Source organism: Pteropus medius, unplaced genomic scaffold (genome assembly GCF_902729225.1).
Source record: "Pteropus medius unplaced genomic scaffold, Ma_sr-lr_union100, whole genome shotgun sequence".
Lineage (NCBI taxonomy): Eukaryota > Metazoa > Chordata > Mammalia > Chiroptera > Pteropodidae > Pteropus > Pteropus medius.
The window spans coordinates 11,046,888-11,068,526 of NW_024344378.1; the positions used below are offsets into that span (position 1 = coordinate 11,046,888).

General features: G+C 47.8%; 2 protein-coding genes across 2 annotated transcripts in view; one reads left to right on the forward strand and one right to left on the reverse strand.

Moving 5' to 3' along the window:
* NRAP (nebulin related anchoring protein) overlaps positions 1–15,493 on the forward strand; it is a 72,869-nt gene extending 57,376 nt beyond the window's left edge. Inside the window, exons 34-43 of the mRNA XM_039870897.1 lie at positions 3–91; positions 441–548; positions 1,406–1,717; positions 6,472–6,576; positions 7,408–7,506; positions 8,814–8,918; positions 12,213–12,320; positions 13,576–13,887; positions 14,678–14,809; positions 15,372–15,493. Coding sequence (XP_039726831.1) covers positions 3–91; positions 441–548; positions 1,406–1,717; positions 6,472–6,576; positions 7,408–7,506; positions 8,814–8,918; positions 12,213–12,320; positions 13,576–13,887; positions 14,678–14,809; positions 15,372–15,476 — 1,475 coding nt within the window. The 3' untranslated portion in view covers positions 15,477–15,493. The remainder of the gene's footprint in view (positions 1–2; positions 92–440; positions 549–1,405; positions 1,718–6,471; positions 6,577–7,407; positions 7,507–8,813; positions 8,919–12,212; positions 12,321–13,575; positions 13,888–14,677; positions 14,810–15,371) is intronic.
* The window catches only part of HABP2 (hyaluronan binding protein 2), a 33,109-nt gene continuing 26,338 nt past the window's right edge, over positions 14,869–21,639 (reverse strand). Inside the window, exons 10-13 of the mRNA XM_039871164.1 lie at positions 21,228–21,370; positions 20,342–20,476; positions 18,598–18,743; positions 14,869–16,223 (exon numbers count right to left, since the gene is read on the reverse strand). Coding sequence (XP_039727098.1) covers positions 16,059–16,223; positions 18,598–18,743; positions 20,342–20,476; positions 21,228–21,370 — 589 coding nt within the window. The 3' untranslated portion in view covers positions 14,869–16,058. The remainder of the gene's footprint in view (positions 16,224–18,597; positions 18,744–20,341; positions 20,477–21,227; positions 21,371–21,639) is intronic.

A 21,639-nucleotide genomic window follows, 5' to 3' on the forward strand; every position in this document is an offset into this window, starting at 1 on the left:
AGCCGGGGAGGATGCAAAGCACCAGTACACAATGACTCTGGGTCTGCCTGAGTTTGTCCGAGCGAAAACAAATGCGGCCAATTTGAGTGATGTAAGCCTTTCTTGTTGCTGAAGTTCAAGCATGCTCCAAAGCCACGTGTGTCTGTGTCTATGATGTGATCTAACAGTGACCCTTCTGGCATTCACAGAAACTTTAAAAAAAAAAAATGTGTCATTTAGATGCTCACATTAAATATACCTTTTCACAAATGTGTTGCGTATATACGTGTCAGAGCCCAGTACGGCGTGTGTGCTAATGAGATTTTCTTCACAAAATAAAAAGCTTTTGCTTGTCAGAAATTGATTCCAGAACATTGTAGTACGAGTGAAAGGAGTAGCCTTTGTTCGTTGATTCATGTAATTTTTTTTTAAAAGAAGGTCTACATGTGTTCCTACTGTAGGCAAAATACAAGGAGTCTGGGCGTAATCTCCGTGCTCAAGGCTACAAGCTGACAATAGACGCTCTCCCCTTCCAGGCTGCTCGGGTCTCTGGAGATATAGCCAGTGATGTGAGTTGAATGATATGACCTTCCATCTTGCCTAATTTCTGTTAACTTCATGTAAAACGATGTCTACGGCTGATTTTCCGAATTAAAGCAAATCTATCACCATGTGAGACAGGATGTCACCTGCAGAATATATTAGTTATGAATGAGATTCTTTGATGGAGGGAGAGAAAGAAAGCTTTTGTTAATGAGAAGCTAAATTCAGGCAAAGGTCTCCGGCAGGAAGGAGATTACTATTTCTGTCTAATTGCGATGTCTAGGCAACCGCCCCCTGTAACGTGTGAACAGCCTGTTTTCTAACTCCACCCAGAATTAGAAAGAGGCCTCACAGTAGAAATTGTAATACAGCCCTAACACATCCCCCTCCTGGCTCTCTGTAGTTTCGCATGTTGGCGTTAAGATTTGCCAGCTGTGTTTCAGCCACTCTGTCCATAGTGTCCATAGCTTTGGGACGTGAAGGTGACTTTCTCTTTCCCACAAACAAATCACAGAAAATGTGGACTTCAAATAAATGGATCCTGTCTTTTGGGCTGAATGTTTTGCCATGCGCGAATAGATAAAGCCCACGTTTCTCTTTTACGCGTTTTTGATAAATTCCTTTTGGCCACCGGACATGTAAGGGGAGTAGGGCCCTTATTTTGGTTCTGAGGATCTGGTTATAATTAGAAAAGAGGAATGGGGGATGTTTTAATTGTTCATCCCTCAGGGAGGAAGTATGCCAACCTCACTATGTTTTTTATTATAATCATTACCTCCTAGTGTAAGAACAGGTGATTTTTCTAGGGTCTACGATGGAAATGCACAAATAGAATTTAGCAAGACTGATGTCGGCTACTGACCGGCTGATCCTCCCCTTTTAGTTTCTCTACAGACATGACTTTGTGAAGGAGCGAGGGAGGCTGATTGGGGTCCGGGGCGTGGACGATGACCCCCGGCTCCGGCACTGCCGGCGGATGGGCCAGCTGCAGAGCGAGCATCAGTACAGGAGGGAGGCGGTGGACAGCCAAGCCCAGTGCCACCTGCCCTTGGACATGGTGCACCTGGTCCACGCCAGGAAGGCCCAGGCCCTGGCCAGTGACCATGACTACAGGACGCAGTGCCACGAGTTCACGGCGCTACCTGAGGACCTGAAAATGGCCTGGGCCAAGAAAGCTCACGCCCTGCAGAGCGAGGTAGGTGGAGCCTTATGGATCACACACCTGCCCCCGACCTTCCTCCTCCCGCCACGCCTGGATGACTTGCTCCGTCTATGTAATCTAGGTTGGACTTATTCAATTGATCATTTGGCAGGAGTTTATTGAGCACCCACCAGGTACCATGCCTTAGTCTAGGTGCTGAGGATACAGCGGTCAACAAAAGAGCCAGAAAACTGTGCTCGTGGAGCTTCCATTATAGGAGAGGGAGATAAAACATAATAAGTAAAATATTTAGTGTGTCGGATGGTGGTACCTGCTACAGAGACAAACAAAGCAGGGCAGTGGGGTAGGAGGGTGCGAATGTGTGTGTCTACCTGTACACGTGCAATTTAAAAGGGGTGGTCACGGTAGTTCCCATTGAAAAGGAGACATCCGAGCAAAGACCGAAGGAGATGCTGGAAGGGGATAGAGCACTCCAGCAAGCAGAATAGCACATTCAAAGGCCAAGGCCCAGAGCAGAGGCAGCTTCCGCGTATTTGGGGCCAGAGGGAAGCACGTGAGTCAGCGAGGAGGATGTTGCAGGGGATGGGGCCCGAGAGAGAAGAGGGGCTCGACCGCGGATGGTAGGGGTGATAGTGATGACAGTAGAGCAATTTTAACCGTAGCGGATCTATACTGGCTGCTTGCCATCGCTGTCACCCTCACAACAGCACTGCGAAGTGGGGACAGTCATTACTCCTGTTTTGAAGATGAGGCCTTGTTAGAGGTGCTGGGGCAACACTGGCTCCAGAACCCACGCTTTTAACCAGGCTGCTCTTCCTCAGGGAGCTCAGTGCAGGCAATCCATGCTTCCAAACAGGGCGGTGGGTAGCGCCAGCCTGGCCCATGTCACCGTGGAAGGCTCTGGAGTCAGCGTCTTCAGAAGTCAGTCCCATGTCCCCGCCAAGGCTTGTTTTGCTCCGCTGGGACATGGTGAAGATCACGTGGCTGTGGTCAGCTCTTACTGGCTTCGCACGCATCACCCGTCTGGGCCCCATGGCGTGCCCCGAGGAAGGTGCTCTCGTTCTAGAACATAACCCATGGGAGGGTGGTCACATCCATATCGGGATTTCTCAGCTCTGGCACTGTTGACCTTTGGGGCTGGATAATTCCTTGTCCTGGGGCCTTTCTTACATCTAGCAGCTTCCTGACCTCTACCCACGAGATACCAATCGCACCTCTTCTACCCCAGAGCGACAATCAAAAATGTCTTAAAATATTGCCAAATGTACCCTGGGGGACAAAAATTGTGCCCGATTGAGAATCTCTGTTGATAACTGGTCTCTATGAAGCACTCAGCGCCTGGTCCATAGAAACATGCCAGTCAGTTCTGGCTATTTTGGGTATGGTCTCTACACCACGCCTTCTGGTCTGGTCTCCCTCAAGCTGTGATTGCTCTTGCTTTAGTTAAGGCAGAGGCAGAGTTTATAAACACATAATCGATGATTAAGTATGACAGAATGATTGAATGAATTTAATTGTCACCTAATTATTGTTACAATTTTCTGGAACGGCAGTATCGCATTAATCACTATCAAGTCCAGCATGGAGCAGGGTGAGTTCATTGGGCCTCACACAGGGGACGTGGTTACTGAAGCACATCTAACTTCATCTTAGAAAGGCCTTCCACTAGAGAGAAGGCCATCCTGCAGCCCCCAGGAATAGCTTGTAGGATGGCTTGGGAGCTCTTGTCAGTGGCTTGCTCCGCGGAGGAGAGCATCCTTCTGAGACCGGACAGGCCTCTGATGAAGATACAGAGGCCACTTGGGAGAGGTGAGAGGACCCCAGCTGGGAGCCCGAAGATGTGCTTTAGAAGCCCAGCTTTGCCACTTCCTGGCTGCGTGTCCTTCAGCAGTATCTGTACTTTCTAAGCCTCCATCTCTCCATGGGAAAAGGACAGAGTTTCCATTTGATTGGTAATTTCCGATTTCAGGCTTCGTTGGTCAATGTTTGTAAAATGGTGGCATCAACATAATGTCAGGTTTTTATTTTACCAAGTAAGGAAAAAGAAAAAACAAAAACAAAAACAAAAACTAAACACTACCCCAAGATACCATTTATAGCTCTGTTACTTCTGAAAAGAAAGATAATTTTAACATTAAAAGAACAGGGTAGGAAAAACAGTCTAAAAAGAAGACTCTTTCCCAAGAAATGGTAGTTGGCAATGTTAGGCTACCATTTTACAAAATGGGATATGCATTAAAATTTGGGGAAGTTATTGCTTATTTTTAAAGTTCCATTTTATGTTTCATGCATTGTTATATAAACTTCAAGCTTATTCATTTGGGTGTCCGGATTCAAAGATGCTGTGAACAGTAGACCCCACGATATGTGGAACACTTATTCTGGGCCAGGCATTTGTTTAAATATTTTGCACCAACTATCTCTAATGTCTAGATAGGTACTAGTATTATGCCCATTTTTACAGATGCAGCAACTGATACACCTATAATCTCGAGTGAGTTTTACCCAGCGTCACAAGCTGGCAGGGAAATGACTTGCTCAAGACCATACAATGAGGCAGTAAGAAGAGGCAAAGCCGAGCTCTTATTTCTGGACTCTGGCCTTGGCTCCTTGGCTCCCCCAGGTGGCTGGATTAGGAACCCAGGTGCCCTGGCTCCTGAGGGCTGTCTTCAAGACCAGAGCGTCATGTCCAGAGGACAGCTCCTAGTGGCTCTTCTAAGGATCTGAACAATCATTTGAACACCAAAATCGTCCTGTGGATGGGAATAAGAACCCTTCCCTCGCAGGACAGTGTGTGAACAGAATGAATTAATGAGTCTAAAGCAGCATACACCCTATGCAAGGTAGTGATTACAATGATCCTTATTACTCTGACAAATATACCCTTCCCCTGGCCACCTCTTGGGTGCAACTGTTCGCATCATTCCTGTTAGAAATCAGCGACTGAGACCTACAGCTTGTGCATTTGTAACACGGTGCTCCAAAACGGGGGTGCCAGGAAACCCCAAATGCGAATCTGCAGGTGGCTTCCAGGCCTTCATATGTACAAGGGAAGTCAGCAAGGCTGCCACCTGGGGATGCCAGATTCGGCTGGGCAGCTTGAGAAGGTCTCTTATCATCTTAGAATCCTTCTTGGAAACCATCTTCTAGCAGCTGCTCCTTCTCAACTCCCTTCCTCCCTCCCCCTCTTTTATCGTGAAGTCTGGGGCAGGCATGTTGTTTTTAGGGTCTGTGTGAATAGTCAAAGCTGGGCTGGGAGCTGAAATATCAATAGACAATCCATTTATAAGAGAGTCTGAGGCGCAGTCAGATCTTTGGGGAACCCGTATCTTGCTTTCTGACTTACCTGCGATTGTACTGCTCAGCTCAACAAAAGACGAGTTGAAAGAGCGTTCCCCACTTCATCTCGATTATGAAAGGAGCAAGGCCCGGCTGTGAAGAGGCCCTGTAGGATTATTCTCTCTAACTTAGAAATTTATCCAATTTTCTCTGTTCTTTATCAGAGTGGAAGGCAAAAGCTTTGCCGGTGTAGACTGAAAGATCGCGGTCTAAAAAGCCATCTTACTGACATGGGGTTTTGAAACCTGCTCCTGAACCCGACTGATGTCTCCCTGCACCAGTTGGAAAGCAGAGTTGAATTTGCACAGGGCATTAACCAGCAGACAGTAGATCAGAAACGGGCCCTCTTTGAGGCCAGCTGTGAGGAACGCTGTGAATCCTGAAATGAAAGACAACTAAAAAGGCCGAAAGGCTGATTTCTGGAGTGATATTTGGCGTTACAGCAGAGCTTATATCTAAATTAGAGAAATGCTATCAACTTCGTTTAGGTCCAAATTTTAGATTTCCTTGGAGAGTCTTTTTCTACCTTTAAAAATGCCTAATTTCCATAAAGAAGTAGGAACGCGTTCCTGCGACTGCCTCATTGTAGGTAACGGTGGGCAGAGAAAGGAACGGTGATGAGATCTGAGGTTTCGGGAGATCACCTAATTAGACCGTTGTCTTTAAGCAACGCTTACGATTTTCTCCTACGAATGATGTAGTTTTTCATCCTCTGAGCCCTTAAAATGAGAAAAATGGATAAGGCTTAGCCCATTTTTGCAATGTGAGCAAATCACGAGTAACAGTGGGAGGGGGTAAACTGAGGCACAGAAAGATTAAAATGGCTTACACACTATTTATTAGCTGGTTGTATCTAAGTTTATTCTAGTTTTTAGAGTCCTGCTAGAATTGTCCTCCCCACCCTCACTCCCTACCACAAGGGGAAAAAAAATCCAACGTATACAGTGGCTTCTGCCCGAGGGCTCCTCAGGTGTTTTCATAAGAACACGGTGGCTGTGACCTGCAGGCATCACAGAGAGGAACTGAGTCACATTTCGGTAAAGTGATTTGCTCTGAGTCAGAACAGGTCTGATCCAGAGCTCAGAGCACTTTTATCAACTGAGCATGTGTCAATGTTTCGATTTCAGGGGCCGGTCAGTCACCTCACTGCCCGGATGTGCTTGGGCTTGGGCACATCTCAGCTCCTCCTATAAGTGGTCATTCGCACGGGTCAGGGTCATTCCCCTCCGCTTCCGGTCCTGCCAGTTCACTGGTGTGGCCTTCTCGAATCTTACCTATGCTCCATTATTTAATTCCTGGCAGAATGCACAAATTCAAACGATTCGACGTAATAACACGCAGAATGCGCTCCAAATGGAGATGTTGAAATGTCGTGATGGAATGTTATTACAAATGCCCCAATGGCTTAGACACTCTCCTGATAAAAGCCAATGCTTTTCTTCCTGCAGTTGCGCTACAGGTCAGACCTGATGGGCATGAAAGGGACAGGATGGCCGGCGCTGAGTTCCCCGCAGATAGAGAGTGCCAGGAAAGCTGGAGAACTCATCAGTGAGGTACCATCAAACTAGCTCGACCACTAATGCAACCTAGCACTCATTGCCTTCTGAATCTGCTTCGGGGGTGGAGGTCCCAAGAGGGCCCCAATGGCCACTGGCTTCCCAGTGTTTTTTGGGGAGTCATTAATCAAATCCCAAAATGGAACAAGATTTCTCTTGAAATGAATTCACTTGCTGAGGAGCGAAAGACAGGTTCCAGATTGGGCAGTGAAAGATGGAAGAAGAAGCTTTAGAAGGTTCTCAGTAGATACGTTATGTACATTTATGATCTACACTCATTATTTTCATGGGGGTGGGGCTCAGTCTTTGCTACCCACTTACTGAATTTACTCAGAATGTCCGGTGTCCAGGGGTTCTCTGATTCCAGATGGGTTAAACGTTGCACAGTGATACTTACATTAACTGATTAACTGAACTCCCATAGTATTGTTGGCCGGGGGGTTCTCGCCCTGGGATTCTCTCGAGGGTGGCGCTGTCTTCGTCAGTTTCTTAAAAACAGAACTTGCTTGGACAGAGTCCTGGCAGGGCCACACTGATGCTGAATCCTGCCCGCTTCTGAATTCCTCGTGACGAGATCTGGTATTTTGCAGCCCTCCCCTCCCCCCGCTTTTTTTTTTTTTCAGGAGAGTAAAAACATACAGAATGTTCCTTATCCCAGAGGCAACTTGGATTTCTTCTGTATTCTTGTTACGTGCCCACCAAGAAGAGAGACTCGTTTTCCAATAATGTCATTGTCATATTCGGTACTAAGTAGGTGGAGTGCAGCTGCATCCAAAAAGATACACAGCGTTCGACTGTTTTGTAGGAACCTTTGTCTTCCTCTTCCAGACCAAATACCGTAAAAAACCAGACAGTATCAAGTTCACCTCGGTGGTTGACTCTCCGGACCTTGTTCATGCCAAGAACAGCTACATGCACTGCAGTGAGGTGGGTGTTTTCTCGTCACTCATCCCAGGCACACGGTAGCAAGTAGAGCTACTCAGTGGTCAATGCTTAAGGACCTGGGCTCCGATTAGGATAGACGTGAGTGCACACCTTCTGTCTACTACCTGGGCGGTCTTGAGCCAGTAACTTAATCGCTTCTAATCTCTGTCCTCTTGTTGGAAAGGAGGGTAAGGATCACAACCATTTCAAAAGATTAAGTGAATTAAGTGAGGATTAAATGAATAAAAACGCTGACTTTTAGCATGTATCTGGGACATAGTAAGTACTCAATAAATGCCTCTTATTATGGCTTGATTCATAATAATAACAATAGCAGATATTACTGACAACCCTTTCCCAGACACTAGATCAAATACATCTTAATTGTTGATAGATGGTAATGGAATTTTAAGCTTAACATAACCCAGTTAGAGAAAAAAAAAAAGAACAGCTATATTAAAAGCTTCTTTCTGCTTTACTCTCTGTATGACTTAGCCCCATTTCCTCTCTCCTGTATTTATTTCAAAGAATAGGAAGTTAAATATTTTTTCCTCTGGAATTGTCAAAGGATTTATCTCTGCACACACACAATGACAAAGCTGACCATCTTCACACAGAGTCCAAATTCTGTGCCGACCAGTTCACATTTAGAGAGCCCAAACTGAATTTGAGAAAGGATTGCAATATTAAATATTAAACTTTCCTCTCTAAAAATAGATGAGACTCACATGCTTCCTAAAAGTGTCTGCAATTCTTAGATCACTGCTCTGAAAATAGCAACTAAGTTAAAGCTCGAGTTTTAAAATTGTGTCTTCCTGGGACCCAGGTGGACTTCAAAAACTTTAATTTTCTGAATATGTATTAAGGTATTTTATTTAAAAAGACTAATTAGCTGTTGTATCTTCTTAATGATAAATAACAAAGGCATTTAGGCATCTCGTTACTAGTAAAAAACTTGAACACTGCTCAGTTGCAAAGATTCCCTGAAGTATCCACACTCCTTATACTGTTTGTAAAGCACACAAGTATGGCCAATCAGGAGCTTGATTTGTGGCCCATTTGGAGCAGATCTTGATGAATATTTTAAACAGGATCTACTTAGAAGCAGCACCCAACCTGGCTCTGGCCACGTGGGCCCTCCATCAGATGGTGGGCTCTGGAGGGATGCTCTGCACATGCAGGCTGGGCTCTGCTCCTGTGGGCCAGGTGGGCAGTAGAGAGGAAGGGGCAGGAAAGGGATCAGCCTGCTCCTCGCCTGTGCTTTCAGCGAGCGTAGTTCTCCATTGACTGTGAGTCTGTCTTACCCGCAGCGCCTGTACAGGTCGGGGGACGCGGAATCCCTGCACAGATACACCCTGATCCCCGACCACCCCGATTTCACCAGAGCCCGCCTCAATGCCCTGCATCTGAGTGACGTAAGTGAACCAGCAGTTCATCGGATGTGCCTGTTCCTGTCAGATTATCTGTGCCCAAACTGGATATTATTTGTTGATAAAAAAACGTCTTGGGAAGTAGAAGTTGGAACAGAAAGAACACTGGAGACAGCGAGTGGTACAAACCGCATGTGTGATTTTGAGTCACTTTGCTTGCTGGGCCTCAGTTTCCTCAACTGTGAGATGAGGGTGGAGCTGGGCTGCTGATGTCTGTGGTTCCTTCTGGTTGTGGACACAGCTGCAGAGAGCTCAGTGGGGCGCTGGGTTACACTCACAAGGGTGGCCCTGGCCTGGCAGGTGTAGATGCTCTGTTTGTTTCTGGAACACTCCTCCTTAGCCATTCAGAGTGGCTCTCTCTCACCCATAGTTTGGAAGGACGCTGCCATCGTGGCCCATCAGGTCCAAATACAATTTGCTCCTTTGTGCTTTGGGCTGTGGCCTCCAACACTTCGGTTTCCCTTGGGTGTGTGCCCTTTGCATGCATAACCAAGACACTGTTTCCTAAACCCAGGCTCGTTGTTAGCAGGGTTTGGAGGCCCCTGGTTGTAATAGAATAGGCGGCAGCTCGGCCAGCAAAGCTGTGATCCTGGGATAACAGGTAGCGCGGGCGGCGGGATCAAAAGACACTGTCAGATCAGAATAACACAGGCTGAGTGTGTCAGCCTGGGGCTGCGTGGGGCCTCCCAGAGCCCGCCATTCTTCCCTCCCTGGCCTGGCCATTGTGTCCTGGGGCTCCATGCAGATCAACAGCTGCTACCGTTCACCCCAGAGGTGGCTGCCTCGCAGGGGTTGGCGAGAGGCGCCTTCTAGTTAGCGTGTGTATTAGTTTGTTGCGTTTGTAAAGCCCTGTGGGATCCCACGCGGTGAATGCGATGGTGCTTTGTAAATATGAGTTATTATGACCATTCGAGGCTTTTGAGAGATGAGCGACGGATAATTTTAGAACAGCAGCTCTAGTGGGCTGACCTCCGTCTGGGGAAGCGGGACCTCCCCCTTGGCAGAACTCGGACAAAACATCCGTCTCATTAATGGTTCGAGCATGGGGGAAGGCCAGGCCTCCATGTGAGAAACTATTGGATGCCCACACAGCCCTGGAAACTGAGATAAAACTGGGGCCCAGCTTAAGGAGGGCAGCCATTCCGGGCTGGTGACAGAAGCATCTTTCCTCTCACGAGGGACGCCAGTCTGTAGAGTCCTGGAGCTGAAATTAGCCACCAGGGCATGCGGACATGGAGAACTCATGAACCTCTTTTGAAAGAGCACTTCTTCAGGGGCGTGGAGAATAGGCATGATTGGATCAAGTGCTGCGTGAGAAGGATGTGGAGGGAAAGTGACCTTCCTGGGCAAAGAAAGCCATTGAGATGTGTAAGGCAGCCGAAATAACTAAAAATCAAATGACTCTAATGTGTGAGGATGAGGACAAAACTGTGCCCACTGTGATAAAGAAGAGGAATGCCCAGGGTTCCAAATCAAAGAGCCTGCGGAATCTAAAGGCTCCCAGTGGCAAGGCAAAAACCTCAACAGAATAAAAAACTCAGGGAGGAAGTGATGACAATCAAGCAAATAGTATACAGGGAGAAGTGACCAAGATAAAGGGAGCCAGTGCCTTGGCGAGAACCCCAATTTGGGCCACGCTCTCTGGTTGACTCTCAGCTAAAGAGACTTGGAAGCTGGGGCACATTGAACACCGAATTGGGGTGACATTGGAGTCTGATGCTGTGTAAAGTTTGGCATCATCGTCTCGTCCAGATCTGGTGTGGAGGCTCTTATTAGGAAGGCAATGACGGTCTCTGATCTCCAGAGAATGATAAGGGATTGACTCTATTTGCTACTCTAGTGTTTGTGGATCCCCAAAACAGGAAGCACAGTGCTAAAGGGGATGGTCGATCTCTCGTTTTCTGAATGCTCCTCCCCTTCTAGATGGCTCTCAGTCTTGCCTGCTAAACTCAACAGTGACTAGTAAATCTAATCATTTGGGCCCTGTTTAAGATTCATCGAGTAGGTCATTACCCCAGTGATTATTGGTTCTGTATTTTAAGGCCCTTGAACATAGTAGATATTTGGCTTCTGGTTCCTGGCGTTGGATGTTGGAGATACAGGTGAGGGGGACAGCAGGACACGAAAATGACAAGATCTACCTTGCTCGGCCCAAGCACTTTGTGATCCCTTCTAGTTTCAGGCCCAGTTAGTTGTAGGGTGGGTTGAGCTTTTATATTTTTATCTGCCACTGCTACTTTGCTTAATTCCCCCCACCCAGTCCTCTGTAGAACAGAGCCCTAGCCTTGACCTCTCTTTCCAAGTGACAAAACTGAGGTTCTTACGGGCGCCCTGACCTGCTATGTCTCACTGAAAGAGCAAGCAACCAACGTGATCTAGGGCTGTCACTTTGTCATCTGCTGGTGATGTGCTTCTCCTGCTGTCTCCCTTCTCTGTGGCTGAATAAAGGACAGATCCTCCAGTGGGACCTCCAGATGACTCCTTTCATGGAGCCATTCCATTATCTAGGAAAAAAAAAAAAATTAGCTACATAAAGGCATGGGAGATTTTGATGCCTCTGTCGGTATGTGGGTCTGCCTGAGGACTAAGAGGATGTGATTACAGACTCCCAGAGGGTGTGTGAGAACAACTTGAAAAGAGAAAAAAGTGAAAGCGGAAGATGTGAAATACGTGGGTCAGGAAGTCGGTCAGGTTCTTGACGTTCAATTTAATTTAGATGAAGGCTCTTCTCTCACTCGGCGCAGGCACCAGGGGTGCATATGGGATGCAGCGTGGTTCCTAGTGATGGGGTAACACGGCATTGATGGTAGCCAAGGGTCCCCCAGGAAGTCAGTGGAGCTAACGAACACATGGGGACCAGGACCCAAGGAATAGTACTTTAAGTGTGTGGGAAGAAACAGAGCTTATGAACTTTGAGGTCTGGCATCTAGAAGCTGCCAACCTGAGACACTGGAAGTAAATGCAAACACAGGAAGGAGCGGCGTGGGGCGGGGGCCTCAGATACCAACGGGATGTGGCAATTGGGTCAGACCCGCAGACCCCAAAACCCACCAGAGCAAGGCGTGATGCTCAGATTGGGCTTACAGCTGAAACCCTTGGTGGCCAGCCCCACCGATCCCAAAGCTGGGAAGGTCCCCAGGATGGACGCGGGGCCGTGGGTCCTGCCATTCTGGGGACCAACCAAGCAGAGGGTTTAGGAACTGCTCCCACTGAGATCCAAGAACATGGCAGACATGGGGTGAATCCCTGCTCACTCATTTCTTTGTTTTCCTTATCTAGAAAGTCTACAGAAACTCTTGGGAACAGACCCGGGCTGGTGGCTATGACTTCCGGTTAGATGCCATCCCATTCCAGACTGCCCGGGCGTCCAGGGAGATCGCCAGTGACGTAAGAGATCGTGCACTCTCTCCTTCTATGACCGATAGGTTTTACTCTGGTTTCCCCACTTCTGTTGAAAGGCAAATCACCAGGAACCAAAACTTAACAAGTGTCTCAGATGAAAGAAAAAAATAGATTTTCTTTTCTAGACTCTTAGCCAGAAATATGGAATTGGGGAAGGTTGTTATTTCTGCTGCCTTTCTTTTAAAAGAGTCACTCTCAGAAGCTGATTTATGTGTATCTAGATGTCAATTAACATGATATTGATTTGTTGATCTTTAATAATGGACTCTTTTAGCTGAACTGCAGTGTGAAAGGGTAGAAATAGTTTGGGTTTTTCCCCTAGATTGACTTGAGTTCAGATTGTGGCTCTGTCGACTTAGGAATTGGCTCTGAGGTCTTGGGCAAGTTGCTTAAATTCTCTGAACTCAAATTTCTACATCTATGAGATAAGGATCTAATACTTATCTCCCAGGATTGAAGTAGGAATGAAAAAAAAAATGGTTTTCAGTGTCATGCACATAGCAGATGTTCAACACATGGTAGCTGTTATTATGGAAGCGGAAGGCATCTTTGACTAGCTCTGTGAGCATTCACAAATGGCTTGTTACTGGTCCACAATGAAATGAGTACAGAAATCAAGAGCAAGCACTTGGAAACATTTTTAGCAGTTGGACATTGTGACATCCAAGCATGTGACCAGTGCATTTATCTCATTGAACAGTGGGGAGGCCAGCTGGGTGTTTTCAAATGCATGTGGTACTACTACGTACCAGTTCCATGCAGTAAGGTCACATATTGGATTTTAATGGATCAGAAGTTTAAAAAGCAAAACAAAGTGAATCCATTTCTTCACTATCAAGGGTTTGGGGTGCACTGGACTGGGTTCCTGAAAGCTGAAAAGAATCAAAGGAACAGCGGCTGCTGAAAGAATGGGCATACTTCCCTTCCTGTTGGATTATGAGTTACAGCAGCAATAATACCAGTAGCCACCACTCAGTGCCAGCCATGAAGCTAACCCCCCATCTCACTGAATCGTCTCAGTGGGGTGGAGGTTCATTATCCAGTTTTATCAGGTGGGGAAACTGAGGCTCAGAGAGACTCACACTGCTGGAAGGTAGCAGAGGGAGATACAAATGCCAGGTCTACTTGAATCCAGAGCTGTGCCCTTAACGCATTGTTGAACGTCCTGCTGAGCATCTGTAGGCTGGCTCCAGGGGGAGAGGTGGGCACCCTGACCCATCTCTGCTCTTCTGACCTGCAGTTCCGGTACAAAGAGGCCTTCCTGAGGGACCGAGGCCTGCAGATCGGGTTCCGCAGCATCGACGACGACCCAAGGATGAGACATTTCCTCAGCGTTGGCAAACTCCAGAGTGACAATGAGTACAGGAAGGACTTTGCTAAGAGTCGGTCCCAGTTCCACAGCCGTGCAGACCAGCCTGGCTTTCTCCAGGCCAAGAGGAGCCAGCAGCTGGCCAGCGACGTGTGCTACAGGCAACCTCTGCCCCAGCCCACCTGCGACCCGGAGCAGCTGGGCCTGAAGCATGCTCAGAAGGCCCACCAGCTGCAGAGTGATGTAAGCTGCCCTCACTTGCCTGGCCGAGGCCCTTTGGTGCCTCTTCAAAGGAGATGGTCATCATTCCACATTCATGTCACTTCTGGGAGGACCCAGGCTGAGAGAGGATCCAGGACACTTAACACTTTAGTTTTAGAAGAAATAATAACAATACCTGCTATTTATGAAGTTCTTGCTGTGGGCCAGGCTCTGTGCCAAATGCTTTCCAAGCATGGTGCCTGCCATGTGGCCCTCACAACAACCCCATTATTGCCCCATTTTACAGATGAAGAACATGAGGCTTAGAAAGGTTAAGTAACTTTCTCAAGGTCACACAGCCAATGAGTGGCAGACCTGGGATATGAACCCCATCTGATTTGATGTGTGAGCCCACGCTCTTGATTGCTATGCCACACTTTCCAAGGGATTTTAGTAGTTCCTTCACCCAGCCCTAGACTTTTCTCTCTGGGAGGAAACTGAAGCCCAAAGAAGGGGAATAACCAAAGCCACAGAGCTAGTTAAGGTAGGAGCTCAGACTGGAGCCAGGTCTCCCCACCCACCACCCCCATTGCTGTTGCCCTCACTTGAAGGGAAAGATGCAAGGGATAGTGAGTGACATGCTGGCCTAGTTCACAGCACACTGGGTCTTCAGTGTCAGGGGGCTCTTGGCTAAGGTGAGTTGTTCCACTTTTCCTGGCTTTTCTAACAACACATTCTCCATATTGCAGCCACCTTTAAGCCTGTGCATCCTGTGGCCAAATTACCCCCGACCCTGCTGACATATCCCTCTTGCTTCCCCCCATCCCCCAAGGTCAAGTACAAATCAGACTTGAACCTGACCAGAGGTATTGGCTGGACCCCTCCTGGTTCCTACAAAGTGGAAATGGCTCGGCGGGCTGCAGAACTGGCCAACGCGAGGAGCCGGGGTCTCCAGGGCGCTTGCGTAAGTAGCAAGCTGCAAACCCGCCTCGGCTCACGGGGACATGAGGAGAGGCAAACTCATTGTTCCTTTGCAAACTTTATTTTTGGCCAAAGATCAGGTGGCTCTAAAGAAGTGTGAAAGGCAGCTCGAGCAAGGTACCTAATTTCCTGGGTCTGAGATGACCAGGCAGATGACACCCGGGTTAAACTTCCTGCAGGGTTTTCTCTGAAGTCACAGCCATTAGTTCGGCAGGGACGAACCTGCCAGGGTTGCATCAATCCTGGGGCTGCCTGCCTGCTCATTACACTCTCGGAAAAGGTCAGGGACTTGCTGGCTACAGCAGTCTGCGTTTTGAACCCTACTTTGTTCAGAAGAAAGATGCCACATCTAAATGAGAGATTGGCTTTGCTTCTCATTCTTTCCTTGAGGATCCTTTTTCTGGGGGGGGAGGGAAAGTGTGGAGAGGGGGAAGGAAGGGAGAGTGAACACTTTAAATGCTCCTGGGCATCTTAGACAGCTTATCTTTGGGGGAGCAGGGTGGGGGCTCCGTTCTGGCTCAGGGAGGAATGTTTGATTTCTACAGGAGGGGCCAGAGGTTCCGAAGACTGGAGCTAATCAGAGGGAGGATGTGAACCCAGATGCCACGGAGATTCTGCACGTCAAAAGGAGGAAGGCTCTGCTGTTGTGAGCAAGCAGTGTCCACCCAGGATTCTCGGGAGAAAAGCTGGAGAGGAAATTTGCACACCAGAGACGGGCTTGCTTAGACGGCTTCGGCTTGGGTGAGCTGTACAAACAGCACACCAGCTCGGCCCTTGATCAGCCTTTATTAAATAACAGCTCTGTGAAAGCAGATGGAGAATGTTGTATTTTTGGTTTTCTATCTAATACCTCGAAGTGGATGACTGGTTCTGTTGTGTTCCTGGAGCGTTCGGGATGAGGAATAAAGATGTTCATTGACGCTGGGCATTCTGAAATCCACATTTGCAAATGTCCGAGCTGGAGGCAGTCAATAAACACTGATTTTTCTCGAAGATACAATTGTTTGAAGGGAAGCAAACAATATCATTTCTTGGGTGACTCTGGAGGGAGCCTGATGAAATGTCAGGGATGCTGGTCCAGGATTCCTCAGGCCGGGCAGCAGCTGTCTGCTTAGAGCATGGACACTTCGCTGCATGGCCTCCTGGAGGCTCCAATGGGGTCCATTGCTGCCCGTGAAGCCTCTCCTTGTCTGGGTGCTAAGGAGGATGGGCTCTAGAGTTTGGAAGACGCCTTAGAAGCTAGACTCCCTTTGGATGGTGGCCTTGATCCAATTCAGGAATTTGGTAACTTGGGTGTAGACCCCTGGCTTCTTCCCACATTCCAGGCCCCAGCTCACTATCCCGTAGACGTAGTAGGTGCCATTCTTCTCACAGGTCAGAGGGCCTCCAGAGTCACCCTAAGGGAAAAGGACATGTGAGTTCAGCTTTATGAATCAAAATATATTCAGAGGTACCCCCACCTCCTATGAGGGGACGCCAGAGGGTGACAGGGTGGGCTGCTCTGGAAAGTGGCAACAGATCTCTTCCTATGACTCATGTGATGCAAGGCTCAGAAGGGAGAGAAGCAAATACCGCCCTAGGTCCCTGAGTCAGAGCTTAGCAGAGAAGCTGCAATGCCATGGTCACCCCCCTCCTTCCCGACTCTGTCGTGACTCTGGCTAACACAGGCATTACTACTGGGAGTCCTCAGGGGCCCTCGGCCTCTCATTCTTGCAGGGACATGGAGTGGGGGTGGGGGTACCCTACTTGGATATAGTCCTTCGGGGACCCACAGAACACACACAGGGTGGGGAGGGCGGGGCTTGGAGACAGCGTGGCTTAGACATTCGACATGGTCTGTGGGGTTAGTGCTTCTGGGTTCCACATCAGTTCTACCCCTTGTGAGCCAGCTGGGCCTCAGTTTCTCACATCGTGAACCGTGAACAGCAGCAGAACTGCCTTCCTACTCCCAGGGCTCTTGCGAGGATGATGTTTGTAGAGCACATAGGGCAGTATCCGGTTCACACTAAGCCCCCAGTTAAAATGGCGAGGATGATGGTGTGAGAACAGTGAGCAAGGTAACTCTCAACCACACACGGCTGCCTACGCTCTACCACTAACGGGATTTTGAACGAGCTCTCTCTTTGACCTCAGCCACGCCCTTATGAGCTTACGGACTTGTCATTTCCATTTTATAGATTAGGCCCCTGAGAGTGGAGAATTATTCAGGTGCAACAGACTGAATGTCTGTGTTTCCCCAACATTCGTACGTTGGAGCCTACCCCCCAATGTGGCGGTAATAGGAGAAAGAGCCTTTGGGAGGTGATTAGGCCACGGGGGTGGAGTCCTCCTGCGTGGAATTAGTGCCCTTATGGAAGGGACCTTAGAGGGTTACCTCTCTCCACCCCATGAGGACACAACAGGAAGACGACAGTCTGCCACCCAAAGGGGGTTCTCGCCAGAAGTGATCTCAGACTTCCAGCCTCCAGGACTCGGAGAAATCAATTCCTATTGTTTAAGCCCCCAGTCTGCAGTAATTCTTTGTAGCAGCCTGAGATGACTAAGCCAAAGATCATAAATTGAAGGACAGAACCAGGTTCCAAACCCACAACTGCTTTCCGCAGCCTGCAAGGGAAGCCCTTGGATCACGGAATTGAAGAAGCTGCTCTCTTACATATCTTCCAGGGCATCTGGCAAATTGCACCCACCTGCCCATGCCCCTCCTTTGAGTAGGTGGGTACTGGTGGCCCCTCGGGAAGGGACAGAGGGTCAGAGTAGAGCCAAGACATGGAGGGAGTGGCCGCGATTTTTCATCCCAAAGTGGGCTCATGGCCAGCAGGTTATTGTTGGGTCCCTTTGCAGGGAGAAGTTAGAATTTGAATGTGGCTGTGCTGGGGTTCCCAGTTTATGAGGACAATAAGCAATAAATTCTAAATCGAAGTGTTTCTTGGAATCTGAGGAGCACATTTCTTGTGTAATGTGACCTCTACAGGGAGAGAGACTATGGGGAGTGGGTTTTGACTTGGGGCAAGGGCTTGAGGTCACTTCAGCACTCCCTCTCCAGCAGCCTCCGAGTCATCACAGACCTCAGCAGCTTGAGGTTCCCTAAAGTCTAAGACTGTGGACAATGTCATGCTGGCCCTATGTTGACTGTGGCCACAGAGGACTCACTCAGAGAGACTTAGATTGCTAGGGCTAAATCAACCTCTCTCTCTCTCTCACACACACACACACACATACACACACTCTCTTAAATCCCAGTGATCAGTTAGCTAACATTGTAAATTCTCTAGGCTTCTCATTTTCCCCTTAGAGCCACTAGTCTTCTGGATAGGTCTTTGCTGCCCAGCACTGAGGTCACAAGCACTATCTTCACATTTAACACAGTGGAGCAAAGTGGCAAAGGCTTGGGTGTCCCACAGACCATTATCGTTCAAATTCCTGCTCTTCTACTTACCACGTGCTATCGGCCAATATAGTAGACCCACAAATAATGTCAAATCTTGATCATGTATCTGTCAAATGAGGACATCGACACCCCCTTGGCTAGAGTGTCATGAGAATTAAATTTGGCAATGCAGGGAAAGTGACCACTATGGTTATTATGCTGAGCAATCCTGGATTGCTGTGCGTTCCAATCTGGCAGAGGACAGATATGGCTGCCTGTGCCTGTGCTTTAAGGCAGGGGGGTCCTCTGAAACTGCTTCCCAGCCCAGGACTCTTAGGGGCTTCTGTGCCCAGTGTAAGGTCCCACCAGCCTCTCCTTCTCCAAGTGCCATCGGAGTCTCTGACCTGGCAGGAGTCTTGCCCAGGCTTCTGAAGGTTTCCCGCACAGATCATGCTCTCATCGATCGTGTGGTTGTACAGCCGGCGGGAGTTGCACACAGTGTTGGAGATCAATTTGACTTTGGCATCCAGGAGCTGGCGGGACCCTTCCCCTGTGGGACAGAGAGAAGAGGTCACCACTGTGGGGACCAGGATGGCACCCACCCCACCAGAAGCCAGCAGAGGTAAGAAGAGGGCCACGAGCTCAGAGTTCAGGAAGGAAGAGCTTTTCCAGGAGATGGGCAGAGAAGCCTCATTTTCCAAGGCCGTTGGCTCTTTGCCCACAGCCTTCCCCATGACTTTGCCCATGGCTTTCTGAACTTTCGATGCTGTGCTGTCACAAAGGGGCAGAATCATTTATTCCCCGTTCTGTCTCCTCAACTAGACCATGAGGTTGGGAGGGCAGGGAGGGTGCCTTAAACCATTTTTAAATTTCCCATGCTGGTACACAGGAGATTTTTAATGATAGCTGAATATCCCTGCCTGATCATCTAGATCAGTGGTTCCCAACCTTTTTGGCACCAGGGACCGGTGCTCCTCTGAGAATCTAATGCCTGATGATCTGAGGTGGAGCTGAGGCAGTGATGCTAGTGCTGGGGAGCGGCTGCAGATACAGATGAAGCTTCACCCCCTCACTCGTAACTCATCTCCTGCTATGCGGCCCAGTTCCTAACAGGCTAAGGACTGGTACTGGTCTGCATCCCAAGGGTTGGGGACCCCTGATCTAGATCACCTGCTTTCAAGAGCAGACATTTCCTCCCTTAAAGAACTTCTCTTCTGCTTAATCTGCTCTTGTCAGTATGCTGATATTTAAAGGTTTAGATGGACTTTAATGAACATAGCTACAGAAAAAGTTCTGGTTAACCCTAAATCCAATTAACCAAATTCTTCTTTCCTCCAAGTCCTCTGACAAATTTTTATAATACAGTCCACTTTCTTTATGAATATAGGCCTATTTTAAAGTGATTCTAGCTTTCCATTATTAAAGACAAGATTTGTGGGGAAGAGAAATCCATTTTGAGTATTTGAGAAAGATTTAAAATACACTTCTGAGTTTCACATATTAAAGGATATAATCTAATCAGTACTGTGAGGAAAGTAACCCTTTGGTTACTTTTTAAGATAAGACCAAATCCTAGAGACAAATCAATAGCTCGATTTAACAAAACTTTATAGAACACCTACTATGTGGAGCAACCTGATCAAAGCACTGCAGGAGAAGCAAAGATAAATGAGACCTGACCCCTGCCCTCCAGTGGCTGACGTAAGGAGTATCTCTATAGAATTCTGTCACCTATTATGATTCCAAACCTAGGAGGTACATATGGTTGTTGGAAAACTAAAACTCAGCTGTCCAAGAGACAAAGCCAAGACACTAACATATCTGACTCCAAAATTTATCTTTTTTCCAATTTATCCTCTTTCTAACCTACCGAGGGAAGGAGAAAGATCTTTGTGGTTAAAGGATGAATGCTTGACCAAAGTCAAGGATTTAGGGGTAGGAGCCAGGAACAGATGGAGAGCAAGGCACATTCCTTGGAGGTGATGAGATTTAACTAGATCTTGAGAGATAAGGCAATCTCTCTCTTTTGATAATACGCTTTGAGTATAACACTAATTTCAAATTCAGAAGAGCACTTGAGTTTGATCCTTTTTTCCCCTGATTGAAGTAACTCACCTGAGTCTCAAGAGAATGCATGGCCAGACTCACCTGTTTCTGTAACACCCCAGCCAGAGATGTGACATTCAGTTCCAGAGGGAAAGGGACCATCAGGCAAACATATAGTCTTTACATATTTGGATTCCAGGGCACAGTGACCGTTCACCGGCTTTAGCTTGAGCAAAGCTAGGTAGAGAGAGAAAGGATAAATGGGTGATGATAACGCTTCAGCTTGATCGGAAGGTGGTCAGAGCGACGTCCACTTCCAATGCCTGGAAAACTTCTTCCTCTGTCATTTCATTCTTTTAACTTCAGCCTGGGGAGGAGTAACACTTCGGGCCGAGAGCAACATCAAGAAATAATAGCTGAGTTTAAAATCATTTCTAATCCATTTAAAAAAAAAAACAAAAACAACAACAAAACAAGCCTCAAGAGGGGGGAAAAAAAGATATTAAGGAAGGAGAGAGAGTGAGAGGTATTGTGAATGTAGAAATAGGGTGCAGGACTGAGCAGAAAGCGGCTTAAGTATATCGCTGCCTACCAGGCGTGAGATGTGCGTGGGGACACGTGCACATCATGTTCATATGGACACTATGTCGCCCAGCCCACAGGAAGCTGCAAGTTATATGTCAGTGTTCCCATTTTATAGAAGAGCAAACCGAAGCTAAGAGAGGTGAAGCTGGTTAGTAAGTGGGGGAGCTGGAGTTCAAGGCTGAGCTCTTTCGACGACATGTTCCTAGCATCTCTCCCCCTCGGTTTAAGAGCTGGTGCGTATTTATCCACAACACTGGGATTTAAGAACTAAAAAGCTCTGGAATAAATTCTCTATTTTACGGGGTCTTTGAGGGAACACACAGAACCAAACCTCAGCTTTCCGCCAGCAGAGAAATCCACCCAGGACAAGACCCACAGGAGATCTACATTAGAAGAGACTTGCCAATGTCATTGTAGGGAATTTCGTCTCTTTCGTTATAGTGGCTGTACTTGAAAATCTTCTCCACCCCAAAGGTCTGCTCATGGAATTCTGTCTTCTTCAGGTCCTGGTCCCCTAGCACCACTTTTAGATTCTTGTCTTTTATGCTGCAAGAGAAAGTAAGATGGTCAGGGGCTAGCCCTGCCATTTGAGGGACTGGAACCAAACCCTGGTTCTGCTCCTGGTGAGCTGTGTGACCTTTGACAAATGACCCGACCTTCTGCAGCCTTGGCATCCTCATCTGTAATCATCGTCTTGTTCACAGAACTCTGCTATGTGGTCCAAATGAAGTAATGTGAGGAAACTGCTTTACTAATGGAACAGTCTCTGAATGTAAGCTATAACTTATATCCCATGCTTCCTGGGAGACCTCTCA